Source organism: Danio aesculapii, chromosome 4 (assembly GCF_903798145.1).
Source record: "Danio aesculapii chromosome 4, fDanAes4.1, whole genome shotgun sequence".
In the NCBI taxonomy this organism is placed as follows: Eukaryota; Metazoa; Chordata; class Actinopteri; order Cypriniformes; family Danionidae; genus Danio; species Danio aesculapii.
In genome coordinates this window covers 55,103,546-55,128,545 of record NC_079438.1, presented here as the reverse complement: position 1 = coordinate 55,128,545, position 25,000 = coordinate 55,103,546, and the positions used below count along the sequence as shown (strand labels likewise).

Here is a 25,000-nt window from a genome sequence, read left to right as displayed (position 1 = left end):
AAGTACAAAATAAATATAAATTTAAATGAATAAAATCAATAACCTTGGTCCGTTACACATGTCTGAATAAAAAAAAGTGATGAAAAAATACATATAACTTTGTAAAATAAAGTAGCAAGTATGACAAAACACTGATCTACATTAGAGAATTAGCTATTTCTATGGGGGAAAGTTAGCATTAAAAGCAATAAAGCCACAATTTTAAAGAAAGTCTATCAGTTGGGAGAACTATATTCGCGATTATGAAGGAAAAAGTATACAAATTAAACAAAAAGTCGAATTTAAAACACTTATTTATATTCTTAATTGAGATGAAAACCTGTATTAGCTGAAAAAAGCTTCCATCAGACGTCGTTTATCGATGAATCACTTGTAATAAATAAATGAAGATATTGTTTTCATTCAATGACTCATTATGAACGACAGAGAGGTTCTCAAACTGTATACCAGTAAAAAAACACTAATAAAAGCAGCAGAAATGATTGGAAACGATAAATATAGCGTGTTATCGATCACCAAGTAGAAACCAAACACGGGATATTGAACGGTTGATAAAAGCCGCTGTCCGCTGAAAAGCGGTGCTGAAGCTCACTTCCGCCTTGAGTTTCTTCCGGATACAAGACACTAATCTGACAATAACACGATTACAACTCTGCCTTTCAGCTTTTAGACATCATATTACACGATAGACCTTCAACGAAATGATGGCTCGTTTAAACTGAAGTACGTTAGCCTCTGCTAAAGATGCTAACTCCGCTTAAACGCGAATGTAAACACAGTCTAGTTCACTAATACGACGGGGAAAACAGAAAGCAGCAACCTTTGGTGCATAGAAATGAGTAAGAATGACTAACCTGAGTCCATCTGTCACAGTTTCATGCTATAACAATGAAAGACAGACCTATAGTAAAGTTAGCAGCATTTCTGCGTGTGTTTGAGTCGTGAGGCAGGATCTGTTCCGGATTAACAACATGATCCTACCATCATCTCTCATGCCCTCCTGCTGCACTCATTTTCCATTACACACATGAAAAACATTGGCTTTTTATGACTTGTACAGTAAAAAAAAAAGAAAAGAGAAGAAAATCTGCGTATAGAGAGTTTAATAAAATGTTTAACATCTGAAACGTACATTAATGTTTTAAATAGCATCATTTATTAAGACTAAAATGCCCCGCGTATTTTCAGAAGCCCTCAAAACCATGGATTTTTAGATGTAAATACCATATTAAAATATATTCAAATATATTTTACTTATTATAATATTAAAACAATATAGTTACTTATTATTTTATATTACTTATTACATTATTATATAGTTTACTTAATATATATATTTCTAATTATTCTATTAATATCTCAACATACCTATTGTGTCAGTTAAGCTAAGCATATAATAAGTAGTAAAGGTTTATTTATATAGCACCTTTCCCAGACATTGAGTCACAATGTGATTTACAATAAAAGACAACCAGAAAACAGGTAAAATAACACACATTAATAAAAGAAAACTTTTGAAAACAAGTTAAAAATCCAAGTACAGAAACACTAATACTGTCGATTAAAAGCTTGTGCAAAAAGATGTGTCTTTAAGTGCAAAGATGTGTCTTTAAGTCTTAGTTTAGTTTTAGGCTTAGTTTAACTGACACAATAGTTTTATTGTGATATTAACAAAATAATACAAAATATGAATAGAGAAAGTCGTTTAGGGTTATAGTAAAATATATTGTTATAGTTTAGCCTATAGTAAAAATACAGCACAAGTAAAAAAATTTATGAATAAAATAACAATATTGTTCTATTACATCATATATCATGTCTGAATAAAAATAAAAATAAATAAATAAATGCATATAAATAAGATAAATGCATATAAAACACCTAAAAAACATTTAAATGTACTATGAAAAAAAAAGGCCTACTACTTAATATAATTCACTTAAAAGGCATAGTTCACAATATTTACGTAAAATACTAATTAAAAATACAAAATAAAATAATGCATCAAACGCAAATAATGCTTAGAGTAAATCTTAACAAAAATGTATATAATGGAAGAAAAAAAGGGAAAATAATAATTTTTTTTTTTTGCATGTCTGAATGAAAAGCAGTGGGCATGTGGATAGATAGATAGATAGATAGATAGATAGATAGATAGATAGATAGATAGATAGATAGATAGATAGATAGATAGATAGATAGATAGATAGATAGATAGATAGATAGATAGATAGATAGATAGATAGATAATATTAACACATATTGTATTAATATATAATCTGCGTTATAAAATAGGCCAGTTCACAATATAGTTCTCAACATTTAATCACAACATATTAAATATTAAAATGACAGGCCTTTAAAGCTAATTATCACAAAACGCAATTCTCCACACAGCACCGATGCAAACAAACGCGCAAGAAACGGTTATACATATACATGTATTACTTAATTAATAATGTCTTTATTAATTGCATTTGAATTATAAGGCGTGCTATATTCACCTGGCTCTAGTGTGCACAGCAGGCGCGGCGCTCTTCTAGAGATCCCATTGCGTTTCTTCAGCACATTACTGATAATATTACCGACTCCTCCATCTGCATTCTGCCGCTTTACACAAACCCTCGACCTTTTAGAGGAAATAAACCTTTCCTGCTTCATCTAGAGACAAAACAGAGGTCCTTTGTGCCGCGCATTTAAAAAGGCGAGCTCATCCAAAACAATTCTCTCGTTCCGATCAATAAATCAGAGGAAAATAACGCGATCAATCATCCTTCATCATCTTTTGTATATACGGATGTCTGTATCTAAAACATAAGAGTTATAAACGGCAGAAAATAATGAAAGGTGACCGAAATTGATGCGGATGGATGGAGAGGCGGAACAGCGCGGTGGTTCGCGAGTCTACACCCACACATGAGCGTCACAGGCGGGCTAGTGCGGGAGGAGGGACCGCTGGAGCTCTGGAGGAAGAGCCAGAGAGAAAACAATGACCTGTGCCAGGCTGCCAACTTCCGTGAGAAATGAGGATATAAAAAGGACTTTCCTGTTTAATTTTTTTAGTGTAGAGTCTTAAAAAGTCTTTGTTAAAGCATTATACACTGACAAATGACCTTTGCTGTTTGTTCAGACTACTGAAACAATACAATATGATTGCTCACTCTATAAGTGGAAGTGTTTTTCTTCTTCTGACATGCATAATAATAATAATAATAATAATAAAATAAGCATCAGAAAAAGCCATAACTGTTCAAATCTATAAAACCATACTTCCTGCATTAATGATACTATACTCAGTGACTGAAAAACGCAGTAGTTTTGACGTGATTTTATACTGTACCTGCTTGACAGTGCTTGACATGCTGCATGTTGAAATAAAAAAGACATTAAAAGCAAGAAACACTTACATCTCCCACAGAAATGCACTCCACAGCAAAACGATAACACCCAGAAGTGTAAATAGATGACTGCTACGACATGACGCTGCTGTCATTTTCATGTCAGAGGCATAAACTGAGCGGCTGGATTCTCTCTCTGCGAGCATGTTTTAAATCAAATGCAAATAATGCAGTTGTAAAGGTGTGAGGAGGGAGCACGCTGGTAGAAATAAGATATTTGAGATGAATGTCTTCTATTAGGCCCACATCAACAGAGGGAACTAAATTAAAGTGAATTAGAGATGCACTTGATACACTTAAACATATCTGTTAATTAACAGTTTCTATATTTTAAGTGTTTTCCGTTTATTTTTGGTTGTGAATTGCATTATGGAATGTTGATCTCTGCTCTGTCGACTTTTGATGTTGAAAATTCAACACTACAGTTTAGCAAAGTGACTTTATTGACATTTTAGTAGTTTGAAATAATATCATGTACAAGACATAATATATAGAGAAATATAGAGAAAATGTAATATGCAACACAAACACAGACAATAATTACTGTAAATGATTAAGAACGTTAATAAAAGTCCCCTTTTCACAGTTTAAAGTTGTTAGAAGAAAGATCAATGTCCCATAATGCAATTCAAAAGCATAAATAAACAGGGAAAAATTAAATAAAAATGTGAATCACAAAATATGGAAACCAGCTAATTTACGGATATATTTTACTGTGTAGTTGTGACTCTAAACAAGGCTTCTTATTACAATAATAGTGATATATAATAATATAACTCCCCTGGCGAACACTGTTAAACAGGAAATAAGCCAAAGCAAAGTGACTGAGTATGTACAGTATAATATAAAAGATTATATAAACACACAAAACTAAGCTATTTTGTTAGCTGGAATTTAAAAAAAATGAAAATAAAATAAATATTTCTCATTTTCATGTAGTTTACCTTGACATAATGATAACTTGAACTGAAATAAAAATGAGTAAAATGTATGTTGACATGTATAAACAAAACAATTGAGTAAACTACAGAAAATTCTGGAATAAATTACCTTTCAAGTGTTTAAATTAACAGTAGTGGGTAAGATTTACTTGAAACGTCTTTGTGAACTAGCAATTTCATAGAGAACATGTTTCCAAACCTAAATATTTTAAGTGTAAAAAAAATTGATAGAACGATAGATAGCTAGATAGAACGATAGATAGCTAGATAGAACGATAGATAGCTAGATAGAACGATAGATAGAACGATAGATAGATAGATAGATAGATAGATAGATAGATAGATAGATAGATAGATAGATAGATAGATAGATAGATAGATAGATAGATGGATAGACAGAACGATAGATAGATAGATAGATAGATAGATAGAACGATCGATAGATAGAACGATAGAACGATCGATACATAGAACGATAGATAGATAGATAGATAGATAGATAGATAGATAGATAGATAGATAGATAGATAGATAGATAGATAGATAGATAGATAGATAGATAGATAGATAGATAGAACGATCGATAGATAGAACGATCGATAGATAGAACGATCGATAGATAGATAGATAGATAGATAGATAGATAGATAGATAGATAGATAGATAGATAGATAGATAGATAGATAGATAGATAGATAGATAGATAGATAGATAGATAGATAGATAGATAGATAGATAGAATACTATAGCGTCATAAAAAAAACTATAAATCATAAAAACATATTTTTTTTATTTTAAAATCATTGAAATGGAAAAAGAGGAAAATAAAATCTATTAATATAGACAGAAACAGAATCTCAGTATCATCAACACATCTCTGCCCCCGTCTGCTGTGCCGATATCTATATTATCATGTGGGTAACCCTGAGCAAATGCAATGAAAGAATGCTCTGTAATTACGTCTTTTCTGCGAGACGGCTTGCAGGCAGGCGGTCACAATATCGCAGTTCTTCTGGAACTTCTGCCGGAGTCGGTCTTTCCTCTTGGCCTGCCTCACCAGTTTAGCCGACTGTACAGCGATGCGGTATTTCACCTCCTGGACGATCCACTTCAGCTCTTCTGGACCTAAAAACAACATCAAGACAGCTGAAGCTGAACCACATTTACAGGCAGGCGGCAAAATTAAGTATCATTCACTTGGTATTAAATGTTTAACCTCACAGTAATCCTTCCACTACATAAAAAGCTTATTTGATTTATTTTAAATTTTTACATCATGGAAACACGCTGCAGGTTTTTCATGCACCTTTCAGACTTGGAGATTTTGTGTCTTTTTTCTCCATTCTCATGTAAAGAATACATCCTAAAGTTCATTAAGTCTGTCTTTTGTCAGTTTATCAATTTGTGTGTAGAGGTCAATTAAGTTACATATTTTTATTCTTAACATACTGCATAACATATATTTCTAGTTTATTCAGTCTATATTTATTTAATCTATATTCTGAACATTTTTAACAGATGTTCCTTAACTGACCTGCTAAAATTTATTTTGTTTAGTAAAGCATACACTTAGTGCACCACTTAGTGGGTTTCCACACAGGTTCTGCATCTTGTTTATATACACTATGAACAGCAGCTACGCTAATCTTCTTTATTCTCCATTTCCACCTGGGGTTACTCTTCCCGAGGCCCTCAGACTATGCAGAGTCACTGATTCAATCCAAGACCAACGACGAGATGATCCCAAGGTTTCCATATCCTGGACCAGGCCATATCCTAAGCAGCTACTGTGGTGGTCATGGAGGAGTGGAGAACATGAGACTGATTCCTGTGACGCTCCAGAGACAGACGAGTCTTCGCTGAGGCCAGCTTCCAGCCTCCGTCACTGAGACTGCAGCTCTGCACAAGACGTTTGGCCAGCGGAGAAATTAAAATGATCGTGCCCAACTGAGCCTGGTTTCTCTCAAGGTTTTTTTTTTTCTTCACTTCCACCATTAGTGAAGTTTTTTTTTTCCTCTCCGCTGTCGCCTCTGGCTTGCATGGTTCAGGATCTATAGAGCTGCGCATCGTTGGATTTGCTCTTCAGTATTTGGACTCTCAGTAGTGATTATTAAACCACACTGAACTGAGCTCAACTGAACTGAACTTAAACACTACAAACTGAACTACACTGTTCCTATTTACTATTTACTGTGACCTTTTATGTGAAGCTGCTTTGACACAATCTACATTGTATAAGCGCTATACAAATAAAGGTGAACTGAATTGAATTCTTAAAAAGATACTATTTATGACTGTTCATGATATTTTCTAAATAATGGAGTGATTATTGATCCTTAAAAGCTGACTTTAACCAATGTTCAGATGCGAGAAATGTATTAAATGATCTATTGTGCAAGATATTTGTAATACTTGACATACTGTAATCAGTCAATTGGTGTAATATTGTAAATTATGAAATGTGGTACATTTCTTTGCCTTAAAACATTGTGGAATGGTACTATTTAGAACTGTTCACTTGTGGTCTTCGGTGACCAAAAGAACAAAAAAAGTCATATAAGAACTCATCTGGTTCTCTAAATACCTTCAAGTGAACAGTTCTAGGTCTTTGGAAAAATCAAATGAGTTCTTATATGACATCGGAAAAAAAGAACGCTAAGGAATGATTCTTTTTAGAACTGCTCACTTAAATGTATTTGGAGAACCAAAGACAGTTCTTATGACATTAAAAAAAGAATGTTGTGGAATGATTTTTGTTAAATGTTCATTTGAAGGTCTTTTGAGAACCAAAAACAGTTCTTACATGACATATCAAAAAAAGAATATTGTGAAATCCTTATTTTAGGAGTGCTATAACAATATAAGATAATGATGATTGAGTGTACACGTGTGTAAGTCTATAAAGTCCACCGTATGTAAATTGTCTTGATGGCCTGCAGAGAAGCTGAGCACCTGAGACAACAGTTTAATTACGTGAGCAAACAAAGGGTTAAGATTTAACTGGCTCTCAGGATTCAAGTGTGGTTCTTTTTTTACGTTTACTACTTATTATATACCAAGTTTCCAAAAACTTCAGTAACCAAAACAAGTTTCAACAGTAATAAATACAGTATATAATTAATAAATAATAATAAAAAAAAAAACACACTTAATAACTGCCCACCAATAATGCCTAAACATCAAATCAGTACGTCATCACGTAACTCTGAAAACTGAAGTAATGATGCTGAGAAATAAATTACACTTTAAAATTCTTTAAAATAGAAGGCAGTCCATTTAAATTCTAAAATAATAATATGGTGTCATGCAGTGCTTAATTTGTGAATCGCGAGGTCCCGGAACAGATCAGGGTAACGGATCCGGCATGCTACCAGAGGATGTAGAGGTGTCGCGCACGAAAGTGGAGAGCAAGGGGGTGGGGTGCATTAAGGGGGGCGTTGGATAGGGGAGGGGTGTTGCAGACGCAAGTTTGGAGCTAAGGCGGGGGTTGGTTGTCGCGGACAAAAGTGAAAAGGGTTGGGGAATCGTGGAACAAAGTGAAAGTGAACAGTGGATGGGGGAGGAGGGCGGGTAAGGAGGGGGATTGGTAAAATAAGGGTGCTGGATCAGATTTCAGAGATGCCGGATTTCCATCAGGTGTGTTTCGGTACAAATAAAGCCCTTGTGTCATGGCTTTGCAATAAAAACAATTCCTTATATTGGAAGTCAATGGGGCAAAAACAGCCCCAAACATAATGAAAGGGTAGTACATTTGGCCTGAGTGTATTGTTGAGGTTTTTTTTTTTTTTAATTCCAAAGCATTATCCCAAAATATGTGTCAAAATAAGATTTTTTTTTTTTTTACCAAAAATCATTCCATTTGCTGAAACACAGAGAAAGTTGTGGCCAAATTAAGACTCAAAAACACCCCAGAGTGGATGAAAACATCACCAACACCACACAAGGGTTAATAAAATCCAACAGTGTTTCAATTGTCACCTTTCTGAGCCAGATATTTGACCTGATGGCGCCTGGTGTGCTTCTCCTGGAGCTCCTGCAGAAAGCTGGAGCCGCTGTTGCTCCTGCCCAGAAAAGCGTCAGAGCTGGAGGCTTCAGTGGAGCTGTCCAAGCCTGGGACACCGTGACTGTACGTGTCATAAAGCTCCACCAGCAAACACTCCACCAAAGACGAAGCCCGGGACTCTTTCAGCTCCTCTTCATCAGAATACACACCTCCTTTCTCCTCCTCATGAGCCTTCCTGGGCGATGTTTTCTCACAGTCTCCATCCGACACCTTTGGGACATTGAGGTAAAGTTGGTTTTATATTCAGACATTCATTTAGGTTTGAACAAATGACAACTTGTGACTGATTCCTAGATAGTTTACCATGCTACTTTGAATATTCTGTCTGAAATAAAATGCAAGTATGACTAAAACAATATTAGCACTATTTAATTGGCTGCAAATAATGGTGTGCTTTGTCATCGGCTGCTAATGTGATTTCCCTATTTAGAATTAGCAAACAATACTTTTCTGAAATAATATTATTAAGCAGAAACTCTGAATGTGGGAATATAAAAACAACTTTACCCCAATTTATTACAGTAATTTGAATATTTCCCCATGTAGGGGAGCACAGGGCACAAGGTAATGCGGGGTAAAATGTAACAGGGTTTATGGTATTTGCTCAGGGTTGACCATGGCAGGTTTTCACCACAGTCTCGGCAGACGTTTTCTTGCCAATTATTGAAGAAGTTCAGCAAAATTTGGATGAGAAACACGGAAGAAACCATTTTTGAAAAAAAATTGTGAATATTTTTTTAAAATATAAGTAATTAAATAAGTAAAACCGTATATTGTTGTGATGACCATCTTCTTCTAGGCTAAAGGATGGAACCATTTTGAAAGATGTAAAAAAACACACACTGACTGCGAGCCAGTTTTGAGGAAAACACGACACAGCAGGCTTAGTTGTAACAGGGTGTCACACACTGTTGGACACCAACTAAACTACCAAAATAATTGTTGAATTTTGAGTGTAACTTCTTATATAAAATGTTTTTTAATAATAAATATTTTTAAATTAAAAATATTATAGTTTTATTGCTAATAATGTATAATAATGCAAATAAATCCAAATGTGTTTACCCAATAGATAACATAAATAAATAAATAAATAAATAAATAAATAAATAAATAAATAAATAAATAAATAAATGAATGAATGAATGAATTAATTAATAAGCTGTGCTATGCCGAATTAAAAAAAATAAATTGAGCCACGTACTGAGGAAATTTAGCTACTGTTTAAAGTAAACTGGATTTAAATTAATTGAGTGAAATCTGCCTTTTTAAGGCAGACTAGACATGTGTTACTACTAGGAATGGGACTATAACCGTTTTCAAGGTATACCGCGGTTTGGAAAAGTCAAGGTTTTAAAACCACCAACATTTTCTGCTATATCGTTCCTAAGGTATGTGTAAGATTTTATTATTTAGCTTTTTTTATTTCTTTGTTTTTTAGGATAACATTATCTCCAGCAGAAAACATATCCAAAGATGCCGTTTTAAACCGTAAAAACAAATCTGTTTTTGAAACTAATGAAGACGGCAGAAGTCAATAATTCATTTGAATGATTTGGCCTGACATGCTTACTGTTACAAAATATTTTAAACGTTTCCTAAACTAAAATATATTGCGTTCAAAGGGGGGGGAATGTTTTTGTTTTTTACCCAGACATTTAAAAAGAATATATAATCACAATACCACAAAACCATGATATTTTTATCCAAGGTTATCATACAGAATCTTATACCGGCCCTTGCCTAGTTACAACTAACCCTCTGTCTGTTACAACCTGCCCTACATGTATGGGTTAATCGTAACATTTTTACTCCTGGCACTTTTGCCAATAATGCACAGAAACCATAGGTCCGGCAATCATACTTTGCTAATTTGTGGGAGAGGCTTGTGTGTTGTTGGTATAATAATATGGTTTGTATAACCTCATTACTTTGTTCATTATTTGGCCAAAACCAAAAAGTGTTACTTTGTGCCCCGCTCTCCTCTAAATATGACTTTAAAACAACACTAGCACTATTTCATTGACAGTACACAATGTTGGACTTTTAAATTCATTGGCTGCTAATATAATTTCACTATATTTAGAATTTGAAGACAATACTTTTCTTAAATTGTATTAGGCTATTAAGCAGAAACACTGAATGTGTGAATACAAAACCAACTTTATCTCAATTAATTACACTACTTTAAATATTTAGGCACATAAATATGACTTTCAGTCTGAAATCGCATGTAAACATGATTAAAAACAACATTAGCACTATATTAGACTGTGAACAGTGCTGCACTTTAATAGTCATTGGATGCTAATAGGATTTCTCTATGAATAGTTGCCAAACAATTCGTTTCTGAAATGACATTATTAATGAGAAACTCTGAAGGTGCAAATATAAAAGCCAACTTTACCTCAATCTTTGAGACCCACTTATGAAACCCCGAAAAGCCGTCCAGGTAGGACGCACCTGCGCTGAGGAAAACTCCGCTCTCCTCCTCCGGGCAGATGTCACATATGTTCACCTCCTTCAGCTCCTCTTTCGCCACTTCCACCACGGCTGACATGTTTTATTTCTCTTTAAAGTTCAGCATTACTTTCTGGTGAACGCATTGGGACACTGCAAAGATTGTTTTAGGTGGATCAATAAGGAACTAGAGTTCCGGGTCTGTTCCATTTCTTGAGCCGCGGGTTGGCAGGGACTCAAACAGGCTGTGGTTTCCTTCCTGAAACGGGCTAAATCCTGATTGCACGCCCCTGCAGCGGGAATAGTTCAACCCACTGGCCGAAAAGTTTCTCCAAGAAAGTTTTCACAAACGACAGGTGCTGGAGAAATACGCAGTGTTGTTTATTTATCCAACATAACTTTTTAAACCATAAATATTTAGCTCAATTGTTTGAGAATGTACACAGAAGTAAATAAAACAGCGAAGTTTAATTCAATTCAAGTTTATTTGTATAGCGCTTTCCACAACAATTGTTGTTTCAAAGCAGCTTTACACTCGGAAATAATATTATTATATCATATAATATATTATTAGCTACCATAAGTTTATTAGTTACATTAATTCTTCGAAAGCATCTGCTGGAATCATTTATTTCTTCTGTATTATAGGCTATAAACAATACATATTTAGCAAAGAAGAGTATCAGAGACGACAAAAATTAAATTATAAAATAGTATTCATTATGTTTATACGAAATAAATGTTTAATTTATTAGTTTATTCATCTATTTTCTTAATAGTATAATAAAAATACAGTTGGCAAATTAGGATATCTGAAATGATAAAGTATGCACATTTACAAGGTTTTCATTTAATTATACTAATATTATTTAAAATACCATGTAGTTAATACATAAGGATTATACATCTTAAAACAACGAGTAAATACTGTATAGAATAATTTAATATATTACGTCAAATTTTATATATATTTTACAAATAAGGATATCTGCGATTAATATCTGTTTATTGTTTCAAATGGAGATAAACTGATTTAATGACTAACCAACAAACATTTTTAATATAATATTATTATAATACCCTTTCAAGTATAGTTGATAACGGTAATTTTATGAATGACGTCATCCCTCTGAGCGTAAACATCAGCTGACCGGGGCTTCCGCCTCTCCACATGACTCAAACGGAGATGTTTTATAAATCCTACTATGGCGACGTGTCGCTTTGTTAATATTAACGAGGCAAATCGTCGTTTACCCATCTGATTGGCTGTCTGCTTGGCTGTGGGTGGGCGTTAGTTTGTCGGCCAACTGGCGAATCCCACTATGACGAAGTCTTGGTTTATGAATATTTATTAGGCTTACGCGACTATAGGCCAGAGGAAAGTAACGGAACAACGTCAGGACGTCTAATTAATATTCATAACAAACAAAAGCGTCGCCATAGTAAGATTCGTAATTTCGTACACTAAACTAGCTAGCTGCTCCAGCACAGAAGCCTTTTGGTAAAACAATATTTCACGCTTTTATCGCAGGAGGAGATCCTCGTTTAGGTCATGGCTTCATTTGTTTTTAATTCGGGATCAAACACGGTCTCAGCTCCGTTAGTGTTACTTCATTTTATTATTGTCATCTGCGTCACTTTGCATTGTGTCAATCTGGCCGCTGCTAAAAGCAATCCCAAACCGAACATAGTTTTAATCCTGACCGATGATCTGGATGTGTCCATCGGCGGAATGGTGAGGATGCTTTCTAGAGGAAAAAATCTGATTGATCGCGGTTTGTTCCATGTATTTACTCTATATTTGTAAAGCAGATCTGCATCATCATCATCTTGCTATTTGTCATTAAACAGATTCCTTTAGTCAAGACTAAAAAGCTGATAGGTGATGCTGGAATTACCTTTACAAACGCGGTGAGTACAAATACAGCTGGATCTGCTCAAAACAACATGGTAAACTCCATAATGCATTCAACATCTGTATACGAGCTGAGGTAATATGTATAAAAGCAGCATACATCACTGATATTATTAACAGAATAAATGCAATCTGTTCTAATTAATCTCAATCTAACTAATGATTGCCCCAAAACAGTCCAAATTTGATGAGATTTGGGGTAGAGTTGGATTTCTATTCGCACTTTCTCCTTAATATAATTTCAGAAAAGTATTGTTTGCTAATTATAAAAAAGGAAATCATATTAGCAGCCAATGACTATCAGAGTACAACAGTGTTCACAGTCAGTTAAATAGTGCTAATGTTGTTCTGAAGTCACACTTGCATGTGATTTCAGACTGAATATTCACACAGTAGCATGGTAAACAATAAAGGTACCATGTCACATGTTGTGACTGTTCAAAAATAAACTAATGTGCAATTATAAAAGCAATTTGACCTCATTCTGCATGTGTTCAAAACAACAAGGTGCTAAACTCCATAATGCATTCAACATCTGTATACGAGCTAAACAAAAATAATTATTTATAATAAGTATAAGCAGAGGTGAAGAGGTACCATTACTTGCCTAAAAATGTAGAGCGAGTAAAAGTATCTGATGTAAATATTAAATATCAAAGTATAAGTAAAAGCCCTTATAAAAGTACTCAAGAGTAGTGAGTAATACTCTGTAAAAGCTGATGCGTTTACATATAATTTGTGTATGTGTGTGTAAACGTAACATTCTGTAGTGTGTCTAGTAATTGCCCAGCAGGAACACAATGTCGTAAGACGTTAATATTAGGTTAGATTTAGGTTGTGATGTCAGGTTACCAAAATTGAAGGTCTAGCCAGCGTCTAAGGACAATGTTATTTTGATTTCCAATAATGATGTTGATATTTGGTTGATTTTAGGTTCTTAGTAAGTGACCAATATCCAAAAATTGAGCCAACATCTTAAACTAACATTATATTGACGTTAAATACTGACATTTATTCGTCAGGTATGGCAGCCAAAATCCAACCTCTGATAGACGTCATAGTGGTAACGTCCACACAACGTCAAACTGTAACATCATCAGACGTTGATATTTGGTTAGTTTTAGGTTGGACGTTGGACATTGAGTTCTAACGTCAACCTGATTTTCATTTCCAAAATAATGCAACGTCCATGACGTTAGGGTACAAGGTCAATCTGACATCTTGCTGGCTTCTTGTGCCTGCTGGGCCATTTTGGTCATCATACAGTAAACATCCGTCATCTTCTCATCAGTGACATGCATCCAAGTCAATGCGTGTAAAGATTTTGGACATCATCTTGGACACTTTTAATGCTTCTAAACAGTTTGCTGCATTTATAAAGCGCCCATGTCTTGAGGTTGATCATTATGATGTGATTTACCGTCTTTGTGTGATTTGATTGGACAGGAATCACAGGACTGATTCTTCTAATCTCTATAAACAGGAAAAAATAAAGTAGTGACTGCAGGATGAAGGAAATTAGTGGAGTAAAAGTACTGATACAGCACTAAAAATGTACTCAAGGGAGAGTAAAAGTACACATGTTTAAAACTACTTGGTAAATTACAATTGCTGATTAAAAACTACTCAATTACAGTGATTTATTTGTAATTAGTTACTTTACACCCCCTATGTATAAAAGCAGCATCGCTGATATTATTAACAGAATGAATGCAATTTATATGAATTATTCTTGATCTAACTAATGTTTGCTCAAAAACAGTCCAAACTTTCTGAAATTCAGGATAGAGTTGGATTTATGTTCACACATTCAGACTTTCTCCTTAATATAATTCCTGAAAAGTATTGTTTACAACTTCTAAATAGTGAAATCATATTAGAAGCCAATGACCATCAAAATACAACATTGTTCACGGTCAGTTAAATAGAGCTAATGTTGTTTTGAAGTCATACTTGCACTCAATTTCTGACAGAAATATTCAAAGTAGCATGGTAAACTATATAGAAACCTTGTCGCAAGCTGTTACTTCAGTTATGAAACCCACACATTTATGTTCTTTGGTTTGAAATGAAGAAACTGTGTCTCTATACACTTGTAAAGTTTGGTTCATATACAAAAATAGCGCAATATTTATTTGTATTTATTTATTTAGTTTCCTTTTACAGCCAAACTCATCAGTCAATGACATGATTATATACAAAAACATCTAAAATAAATTAAAACATTAGTTCTAGCTTTTCTTCATCTGCCAAAAAATGTAAACTAGCCACGTTTAACTACACATTTTTAGCTTTAAATTGAAAACATTTGCCTGTATTCTACATAATTCTTACTAGTACTCATCTACGTACCTTTGGGTTGTTCCCTGCTTTATCAGGAGTCGCCACAGCAGAATGAACCGCCTACTAGTATTTAATTAAGCTGCATTTGTTAGGTTTTGGGTGCAGCGTCTGTTCAAACTATTGTTTTTAGTACTAAAAGGTTTGCACAAGAGTTAATGTAAGCTGTGCAAACAGTAAACTTTGCATTGGTCGACAATGAACGTGTTCTGTTAACTGCGTAAAATGAAACTAAATGGGTCAGCGGAGCATGGTCTTAAGTTACCATCTTTTAGGCAATAGACAAAAACATTTTCCTTTTATGCAAAAAATCAATATAATATCAAGTAAAGCTCATGTTCCAGGAAGACATTTAGTAATTTCCTACTGTTAATATATCAAAAGTAATATGTACGGTAGTCATTTGAAGTAAATCAATCAAGCTTTTTAAAATTGTCCTGAAACAAAACTGAGTTCTCTTGAAAGTTTTTAATCCACTTCAAATGTTACTTAAACCCTCAGATTCCAGATTTCCAGATAAATATATCTCTGCCAAATATTGTTGTTTCCTACTAATCCACACACACCGATGGAAAAGCTTATTTCTATTCATCAGCTTTCAAATGATGTATAAATCTCAATTTCTAAAAAGTGACACATACTGTATGACTGGTACAATACAGATAAATATATTAGGGCTGCATGATATTGGAAAAAACTGACATTGCAATATTTTCATTCACTGCGATTTATATATTGCCATTATAAATGCAAGAGGACTTGAATAGCTTGTAAAGACCTCCTTATTTCAGATCGGTTGTGATGATTCTGCAGTGGTATCAGCATATCTGCATAAAATATAATAAAAAGGACAAGCAAAGTTCAATACAACGGAGAAATGATGCAAATAAACAATGATTTATGATTTTCTGGCAAGTCAAACAGTATTCAGTAGCAGAAATTAAACAATCATCGTATATTAATAATAACACTATCATTTTAATTGAGTAAATAATTATTCATTCATTCATTCATTCATTCGTTTTCTTTTCGGCTTAGTCCCTTAATTAATCTGGGGTCTCCAAAGTGGAATGAACCGCCAACTTATCCAGCAAATGTTTTACGCAGCGGATGCCCATCTCTGGGAAAGTAAATAATTAAATAAATGTACAATTATACTTTAAGCTATAAATGTTTCATTTAATGTGCCCAAATGGCTGAAATTTGCTTAAAATTCTTACAGTCAGGTCTTAAAAACACATGCAAATAATAAACTTTCACCCATGCGAACACGGGGAGAATATGCAAACCTCATTCAGAAATGCCAACAGACCTTGCTGTGAGGCGACAGCGCTACCCACTGCGCCTGCCTTAACTGTAATGGTCAACGATAACCTCAACTGCATTGCAGATCCCTGCAATGTGATTGTTGCAGACTTGCACATAGCGATACCGATGCTAAACGATAGATTGTGCAGCCCTTAAATATGCAAATATACTATTGAAAACTATACAAAAATGTGTACTCAAAAACTAAACTAAGACAATCATTAATGAGACAAACCCTGAAATATACAGCAAACTTAAAAATAGTACTGGATTAATAAAAGCTAATTAGGAAAAAACTTTAGCACATCTTCTAGCTAACTCTTCTCATCATGTCTCTTTCTCTCTCTGGAGTCAATTGAGGCTAATAGAAAACAGTTTTATGATTTCCCCCTTGTTTATTCCTGCTTTTGAATTGCATTATGGGATCTTGATCTTTCTTCCAACAACTTTTAATCTTGAAAAGTTGGAATAAGGGACTTTAATGAACATTTTTAATAGTTGAAAGTGATATATTGTCTGTGTTGGTGTTGTATATTATGCTACATAAACCTCGTAATAAACTGCCAGTGTATTTACTGTTATTTTACACTTTACAATGAATATATAGGTGGTCTTTTTTTTTATTGACATATCAAAGTAGACCTAAAAGTTTAAGTCTCTCTCTCTCTCACCCAGTTTGTGGCCAGTCCTCTGTGCTGTCCCAGCAGGGCGAGTATCCTGACAGGTAAATACCCTCACAATCATCACGTGGTGAACAACACGCTGGAGGGAAACTGCAGCAGCACAGCATGGCAGAAGGGCCAGGAGCCTGATGCTTTCCCTGCCTTCCTGCAGAAACATGCCGCATATCAGACCTTCTTCGCTGGGAAATACCTGAATGAGGTGAATGAGATGCTGGAAAATCAGTTTTATAGTCTCTTACCGCTCACTGGACATTATTACCTTCATGTGTGTTTCTCTGCTTCAGTATGGCAGTAAAAAAGCTGGAGGAGTCGAGCATGTTCCTCTGGGCTGGGATCACTGGTTCGCCTTGGTAAGAACACTGGGGGGAATGTTACAGTATTACACACAGTGTTATATGCAGTTTTCCCAGAGATGGGTTGCGGCTGGAAGGGCATCCGCTGCGTAAAAACGTGCTGGATAAGTTGGCGGTTCATTCCGCTGTGGCGACCCCAGATTAATAAAGGGACTAAGCCGAAAAGAAAATGAATTAATTAATTAATTATATGCAGTGAAATGCTTACACAACCACTTGTGACCTTAAAATTACAACAACAATTATAATAATAACAACAATAAGAATCACAATTATGGAGAAATAGAAATAGAAATCAATGCAATAGAAAATAAATATAAAATCATTAAAGACTTTCAATTTAGAGTGTGTGGCTGAAGAAAAATGTGCAAATTATAGAAATATAAAAGAGCTGTCTGTACAAACAAACAAAAAAACAGAGTGTTTCTAACAACAACATGTTTAGTATATGTGCATTACATTAGCATTTAAAAATGTATTATAATAAATAATTGCAATAATAGCTCATCATCTCATGTAAAAATGACCTAAAATCTGTCTGTAATAGCATGTAAACAAACTTTAAACTGATTTAGGGGCCCTGAATCAAAAGTTGAAGACTTTTTTTTAATGATTTATTATTAGGGACATGATGACAAGCCCTTCAACCTTTCCCATCAGAGCTGAAAAAGACCCATTATAGCTGGAAGGTTGAGAAAACAAACAGCAGCCTAAAACATGGCATGGGTAGTGCAAGTTTTATTTATTTTAACGTAAATTAAATATATTATATATTGTTTTTAGTTGATTTAAATTGTTAAAAGTATTATTAACATCAGCATACAAACTAAAATAATTTTATATAACACATCAATTATCAATGCAACTACACGCCAAGTTGATCACGTTTTAATGATTAAACTTAAACACTTTCAAGATGAAGTTTTTCCATTTATTTTCCTTTTTAAACTTTATTTTAAATCAGATTAAGTACTTTTTTTATTTTAAACTAAAATATGTATATATTTAATTTATTATTAATATTATTTATTTGGATTTTTATATAATTTAATTGGTATTTCATCACTTGCTTATTTTCCTTTTATATTTAATGTGCTATTTTACTTAATTTAAATATTTGCATTATTATTATTTTTAATTTTAATTATTCTAATGTCAAATTTTTCCTATAAAATTAATCCTACAGGAGAGAAACTCTAAATATTACAACTATACACTGTCAGTGAACGGCAGAGCGCAGCGGCACGGACAAAACTACAGTGAAGATTATCTTACAGACGTCCTGGTAAGAGCAGATCTCACCATGTGTTCACAAAAATACAGAACTGAAAATGATCTACCGGAGTTGGTGGCTCATACATGTCTGATTCCATCCAGGCCAATATTTCCATCGACTTCCTGGAAAACAAGTCAAACCGCAGGCCTTTCTTCATGATGGTGTCTACTCCGGCGCCGCACTCGCCCTGGACGGCCGCTCCGCAGTACGACAGCAGTTTTCCTGACCTCAAAGCTCCACGAGACCCCAACTTCAACATACACGGAAAGGTACAAAGCTCAAGTGTCTTCAATATTCTGAGCTGGTGTTTATTTTTGCATATCTGACAGCATTTGAACCACTTTTCAGGACAAACACTGGCTCATCAGACAAGCAAAGACGCCTATGAGCAACTCTTCAGTCGAGTTTTTGGATAACGCCTACAGAAAACGGTATTATGCCTTTTCTGAATAGATGACATTTTTATAGTGGTTTGTGAATGTAAAATATCTGCAAAAGTTCTGTTATTAATCATTTCAGTCTTCTTGATTAAACCTTTGAGGGTTTGTTACAAATTTGCATAATGGCAGTCTGTGATCTTGATTGGCTGCCTGTAAACATCATCTGCTTTGACCCTCAAACACTGTAGTTGAAGCTGAAGTTAAGAGTTTTTTCATTGCACTATTTGACCAATAGGAGTAGAGTGGGAACACCTGACCAATCAGAACAGAGTAAGTCCATCAGAGTAGAGTGGGACCATCTGTCCAATCAGTACAAAGTAGGGCCATCATACCAATCAGAGAAGAGTGGGAACATCTTACCAAATGAGAACATAGTAATGCCATCTGACCAATCAGAAAAGAGTAGGGTCATCAGACCAATTAGAGTAGAGTGGGACCATCTGACCAATCAGTGAAGCATAGAGCTATCTGACCAATCAGAGTAGAATTGGACCATCTTACCAAATTAAAACATAGTAATGCCATTTGACCAACCAGAATAGAGTAGGGCCATCAGACCCATCAGAGTAGAGGGGAACCTCTTGACCAATCAGAATAGCGTAGGGCCATAAGACCCATCAGAGTAGAGGGGAACCTCTTGACCAATCAGAAACAAATAGAGTCATCAGACCAATAAGAGTGGGACCATCTGACCAATCAGAGTAGAGTGGGACCATCTTACCAAATTAGAACATAGTAATGCCATCTAACCAATCAGAATAGAGTAGGGCCATCAGAGTAGAGGGGAACCTCTTGACCAATTAGAATAGAGTAGGCCCATCAAACCAATAAGAATAGAGGTGGGACTATCTGACCAATCAAAAAAAGAGTAGGGCCATCAGACCAATCAGAATGCAGTGGGATCATCTGACCAATCAGAGAAGCATAGGGCTATCTGATCAATCAGAGTACAGTGGGACCATCTAACCAAATCAGAACAGGCTAAGGGCATCTGACCAATCAGAACAGAGTATGGCCATCAGACCAATCAGAGTGTAGTAGGGGATACATTTGAGCAATCGGAGAAGCACAGAACCATCAGACAAATCAGGGTAGACTGGAACAATCTACCCAATCAGAGCAGTATAGGATCATCTGAAAGAACACTGTAGTGCCATCAGACCAATCAGAGTGTAGTAGGAATACATTTGAGCAATCGGAGAAGCACAGAACCATCAGACAAATCAGGGTAGACTGGAACAATCTACCCAATCAGAGCAGTATAGGATCATCTGACAGAACAATGTAGTGCCATCAGACCAATCAGAGCAGTGAAGAGCCAGGTGACCAATCACAACAGACTTAATCATCTAAACATATCAGAGCAACCTAAGGTCATCAGACCAATCAGAGCAGAGTAGGGCCAACTGACCAATCACAACAGACTCGTTATCTAAACCAAACAGGGAAGTGCCATTGACTAATCACAACAGACCAATCAGAGCACAGTAGTCTCTCAGAAAGGCGGAGTTTCAAGAGAGCAGATTTTTGAAGCAAGTGTTTCAGACAGTAAGAGAAAAGAGCTGATGCTGCAGTGTATATTAAGACAAAAATGATCTGTATTTTTAACTTAGGATGGATTATACTTGTAAAGCTGCATAATAGTGATGCAATCTGTTTTATCCACTAGGTGGCGCACTTTACTATCAGTGGATGACCTGGTGGAGAAGCTGGTGAGAAAGCTGGACGTCAGAGGAGAGCTCAGCAACACCTACGTCATTTTCACCTCCGACAATGGATATCACACAGGTACACCAGGAGTTCACTGGATAAGACATGGATTTATTTTTACTTGATCTATTATTTTGTTATGTGTGTGTTTCTTTCTCTCAGGCCAGTTTTCTCTGCCGATGGATAAGAGGCAGCTCTATGAGTTTGATATAAGAGTTCCTCTGCTGGTGCGAGGACCGAATATCAAACCCAACCAGACCAGCCCGGTAATAAAATAAAGATATATATATATATATATATATATATATATATATATATAGTTGAAGTAATAATTACTAGCCCCGCTTATATTTTTTTTTATATTTCCCAAATGATGTTTAACAGAGCAAGGAAATTTTCACAGTATGTCTGATAATATTTTTTCTTCTGGAGAAAGTCTTATTTGTTTTATTTCGGCTAGAATAAAAGCAGTTTTAAAATTTTTAAACACCATTTTAAGGTCAATATTATTAGCTCGTTTAAGCTATATATTTTTTTCGACTGTCTACAGAACAAACCATCATTATACAGTAACTTGCCTAATTACACTAACCTGCATAGTTAACCTAATTAAGCCTTTAAATGTCACTTTAAGCTGTATAGAAGTGTCTTGGAAAATATCTAGTCAAATATTATTTACTGTCATCATGGCAAAGATAAAATAAATCAGTTATTAGAAATGAGTTATTAAAACTATTATGATTAGAAATGTGCTAAAAAAAATCTCTCAGTTAAACAGAAACTGGGGAAAAAATTAACATGAGGGCTAATAATTCTGACTTCAACTGTATATATGTTATACATCTATGGAGAAAATAAAGAGAACACTTATAAATGTTCAGTTTTTCAAGATTTATGATTTACAGTTCTAGTAAAAATGTAATTAATGCTGTAAACTACTGATGAGATTTCCAAATTTAAAATCATAATTGTCATTTGAAGCTTCTTTTTTTACTTTGCATAAAGTTGCAATGTTTTCTTAAAGTTAATATTCATTTTTGACAACATGACACCAGTGGTTCAGCATCTATATCTAGATAATCTAGATATAGATATCCAGATATAATCTGTATTATAACTCTGGGACTAACCCTAATGTCCAATAAAAATAAATTTAAACTGATTTATTTATTTATTCTGACCCAAATGTCATTTTCTGAATAAAATGTTTGAAATGAGAATATTTTTATGTGGAAGAAATATGATCAGATCTTGAATAAAATATTGAATGAAACAAATAATCATATTTTTAAATCATAAGTGTTTTAAATAACAGTCAAATATGCATAAATTATTGAGATTTAAGTAAACAAATTGTTTTTATTTTGCCCTGTAAAATATATTAAAAAAGAATATATATATATATATATATATATATATATATATATATATATATATATATATATATATATATATATATATATATATATATATATAAATATATATAAGCGATCATAGTCAAAAGAAAAAAACACTTGCTAATAAAAAGGTAAAACCTAGTGGTTTGAGAGAATGTGTTGAAATATAGAGATCTAACAATAACGATATTTCATTATTTGGGTAATGTAGAGGTATATTCGTTAGGTGTGTCAATAATAATTGATCTGTTTTTGTTTTAAGTTACCTATAGCAAATGTGGATTTGGGTCCAACAATTCTAGACATCGCAGGATACAACGTTAATGAAACTCAGATGGACGGCATGTCATTTCTTCCCATAATGGTACGTCCTGTTTAAACTAAAGTAAATGCATTGAAGTATCACTATTGTTCATTTTGAGCTTCATGCTAAGCTATCTTGCTACATGTCCAGTATAATCACCTTGGTTTGAGCATAAATGAACATTTGCCTATGTTTTGCGGTGTGTTTTAGGTGGGTGAGATGAACAGCAGTGTGTGGAGGTCAGATGTGCTGGTTGAATATGAAGGTGAAGGCCGTAATGTGTCAGATCCCGCCTGTCCCCTGCTGGGCCCCGGGGTCTCGGTGAGCGTCGGTGTGCTGCTGATATACTTGTACATTAAAAGTCATCATAAATAACGAGCGCTGAGACTCAGATGCTTTCTTTACAGGAGTGTTTCCCTGACTGTGTGTGTGAAGACGCCTACAACAACACTTACGCCTGTGTTCGCACTGTGTCACCGAACGCCAACTTACAGTACTGTGAATTTGATGACAATGAGGTAAAAACAACCGACAGTAATAATGCAATGACTAAAACAGCTTAAATATATACATAATACAGTATATTAGCTCTAAATGCTTAAATATTTACATTTACATTTAGTCATTTAGCAGACGCTTTTATCCCAAGCGACTTACAAATGAGGACAAGGAAGCAATTTACACCACTATAAGAGCAACAATGAATAAGTGCTATAGACAAGTTTCAGGTGTGTAAAGTCTAAGAAGCAAAACATTAGTAATGTTATTTATTTTATTTTTTTTTGAGAGAGAGAGAGAGAGAGTACAGTTAGTGGTATAGCCAGAGAGACAGTTACAGATTAGGAAGGATATTTCATATAAATATAATTAGGAATCCAATGCAAAACATTTTATATTATTACAAATTATAATTCTATGACTAATAAATTATTTTTATTATGTATAATACTGTTATTATAACATTTAGATAAAATTTTATATCATGTAATATTATTTCTACAGGTTTCACCAAGTCGAATTTAAGACCATTATGAATGAGATTTTAGACTTATAAAGTATGAAGGATTTTTACTTGCCCCGTTAAAAAAAAAAATTCTTAAATAATATTTAAATAATGTGCCAAATCAAGCAAACCATACATACTTTTCTTTGACAACCTTCAAAAACTATAATAAAATAAATGTACAACAGTCTGTCTAGGTCAGTGTCCTCACCACATATAGTTGAAGTTTAAATATTATTTAAATTAGTTCAAATATTAGTTCAATATTTATTCAATTAAACATTTCTCAAATGATGTTAAGCAGAGCAGAGAAATTTTCACAGTATGTCTGATAATATTTTTTCTTCTGGAGAAAGTCTTATTAGTTTTATTTCGGCTAGAATAAAAGCAGTTTTTAATTTTTTAAACACCATTTTAAGGTCAAAATTATTAACCCTTTAAGCTATATTTTTGGATAGTCTACAGAACAAACCATCATTATACAATAACTTGCCTAATTACCCTAACCTGCCTAGTTAACCTAATTAACCTAGTTAAGCCTGTAAAATGTCACTTTAAGCTGTATAGAAGTGTCTCAAAAAATATCTAGTCAAATATTATTTACTGTCATCATGACAAGGATAAAATAAATCAGTTATTAGAAATGAGTTATTAAAACTATTATGTTTAGAAATGTGTTGAAAAAAATCTTCTCTCCGTTAAACAGAAATTGGGGGAAAAAATAAACAGGGGGGCGAATAATTCTGACTTCAACTGTACATGCACAGTGTTACTTAATGCATAAAATAATATTGAAATTCTGATTGCATAATAAATTATTAAGCCATTATAAAATAATAATAAAAACTTTATATTTATTTTAACAATAACAAAATCATATTCGTATAATCGTATATAAATGCAGAATACATCATTTTATGAATAATTTATGCATGCATAATGTATGCATAAGTTGTAACAGTTAAATAATATTATATAAAATATTATACAGACAAAGTATAATGAAATGTAATGCCACAGAGCTACAGAAATATAAACACTGGACATAAGAGCTATTTTAAACATGACTAACATACCGGAATAAAACAAATGTTGTAATATTAGCTTACCATGTTTGCTTGCAGGTGTTTGTGGAGGTCTACAATCTGACGTCAGACCCATTTCAGTTGAGTAACATCGCCAAGAGCATCGACCAGGAGGTGCTGGAGAAGATGAACCACCGGCTCATGATGCTGCAGTCCTGCTCGGGACGCTCCTGCAGAACGCCAGGGGTCTACGACTCACGGTCAGCGCCTTAAACACACTTCTCAAATAACAAAATTAGCTTGAATAGAACAGACATTATTAAATAAATGAAAACAAATACAAGCATTTACTAGATAAATAAATAAATAAATAAATAAACATAT

General features: G+C 34.1%; 2 protein-coding genes across 5 annotated transcripts in view; one reads left to right on the top strand and one right to left on the bottom strand.

Moving 5' to 3' along the window:
- tbc1d30 (TBC1 domain family, member 30) overlaps positions 1 to 11,110 on the bottom strand; it is a 26,186-nt gene extending 15,076 nt beyond the window's left edge. For 2 of the 4 annotated variants that reach the window (XM_056456151.1, XM_056456152.1), the window contains exons 1-3: positions 10,810 to 11,110; positions 8,318 to 8,612; positions 5,300 to 5,464 (exon numbers count right to left, since the gene is read on the bottom strand). In XM_056456151.1, coding sequence (XP_056312126.1) covers positions 5,300 to 5,464; positions 8,318 to 8,612; positions 10,810 to 10,962 — 613 coding nt within the window. In that variant the 5' untranslated portion in view covers positions 10,963 to 11,110. Of the gene's footprint in view, positions 1 to 2,504; positions 2,970 to 5,299; positions 5,465 to 8,317; positions 8,613 to 10,809 lie in introns of those variants that run through there. The other 2 variants (XM_056456153.1, XM_056456154.1) reach the window with 1 other exon arrangement.
- A 1,195-nt stretch (positions 11,111 to 12,305) lies between these two features.
- gnsa (glucosamine (N-acetyl)-6-sulfatase a) overlaps positions 12,306 to 25,000 on the top strand; it is a 14,738-nt gene continuing 2,043 nt past the window's right edge. Inside the window, exons 1-13 of the mRNA XM_056456155.1 lie at positions 12,306 to 12,597; positions 12,714 to 12,773; positions 17,101 to 17,307; positions 17,393 to 17,458; positions 18,648 to 18,746; positions 18,839 to 19,006; positions 19,086 to 19,168; positions 20,847 to 20,965; positions 21,050 to 21,153; positions 22,547 to 22,648; positions 22,799 to 22,909; positions 22,996 to 23,106; positions 24,716 to 24,876. Of these exons, the coding sequence (XP_056312130.1) occupies positions 12,415 to 12,597; positions 12,714 to 12,773; positions 17,101 to 17,307; positions 17,393 to 17,458; positions 18,648 to 18,746; positions 18,839 to 19,006; positions 19,086 to 19,168; positions 20,847 to 20,965; positions 21,050 to 21,153; positions 22,547 to 22,648; positions 22,799 to 22,909; positions 22,996 to 23,106; positions 24,716 to 24,876 (1,574 nt within the window). The 5' untranslated portion in view covers positions 12,306 to 12,414. The remainder of the gene's footprint in view (positions 12,598 to 12,713; positions 12,774 to 17,100; positions 17,308 to 17,392; positions 17,459 to 18,647; positions 18,747 to 18,838; positions 19,007 to 19,085; positions 19,169 to 20,846; positions 20,966 to 21,049; positions 21,154 to 22,546; positions 22,649 to 22,798; positions 22,910 to 22,995; positions 23,107 to 24,715; positions 24,877 to 25,000) is intronic.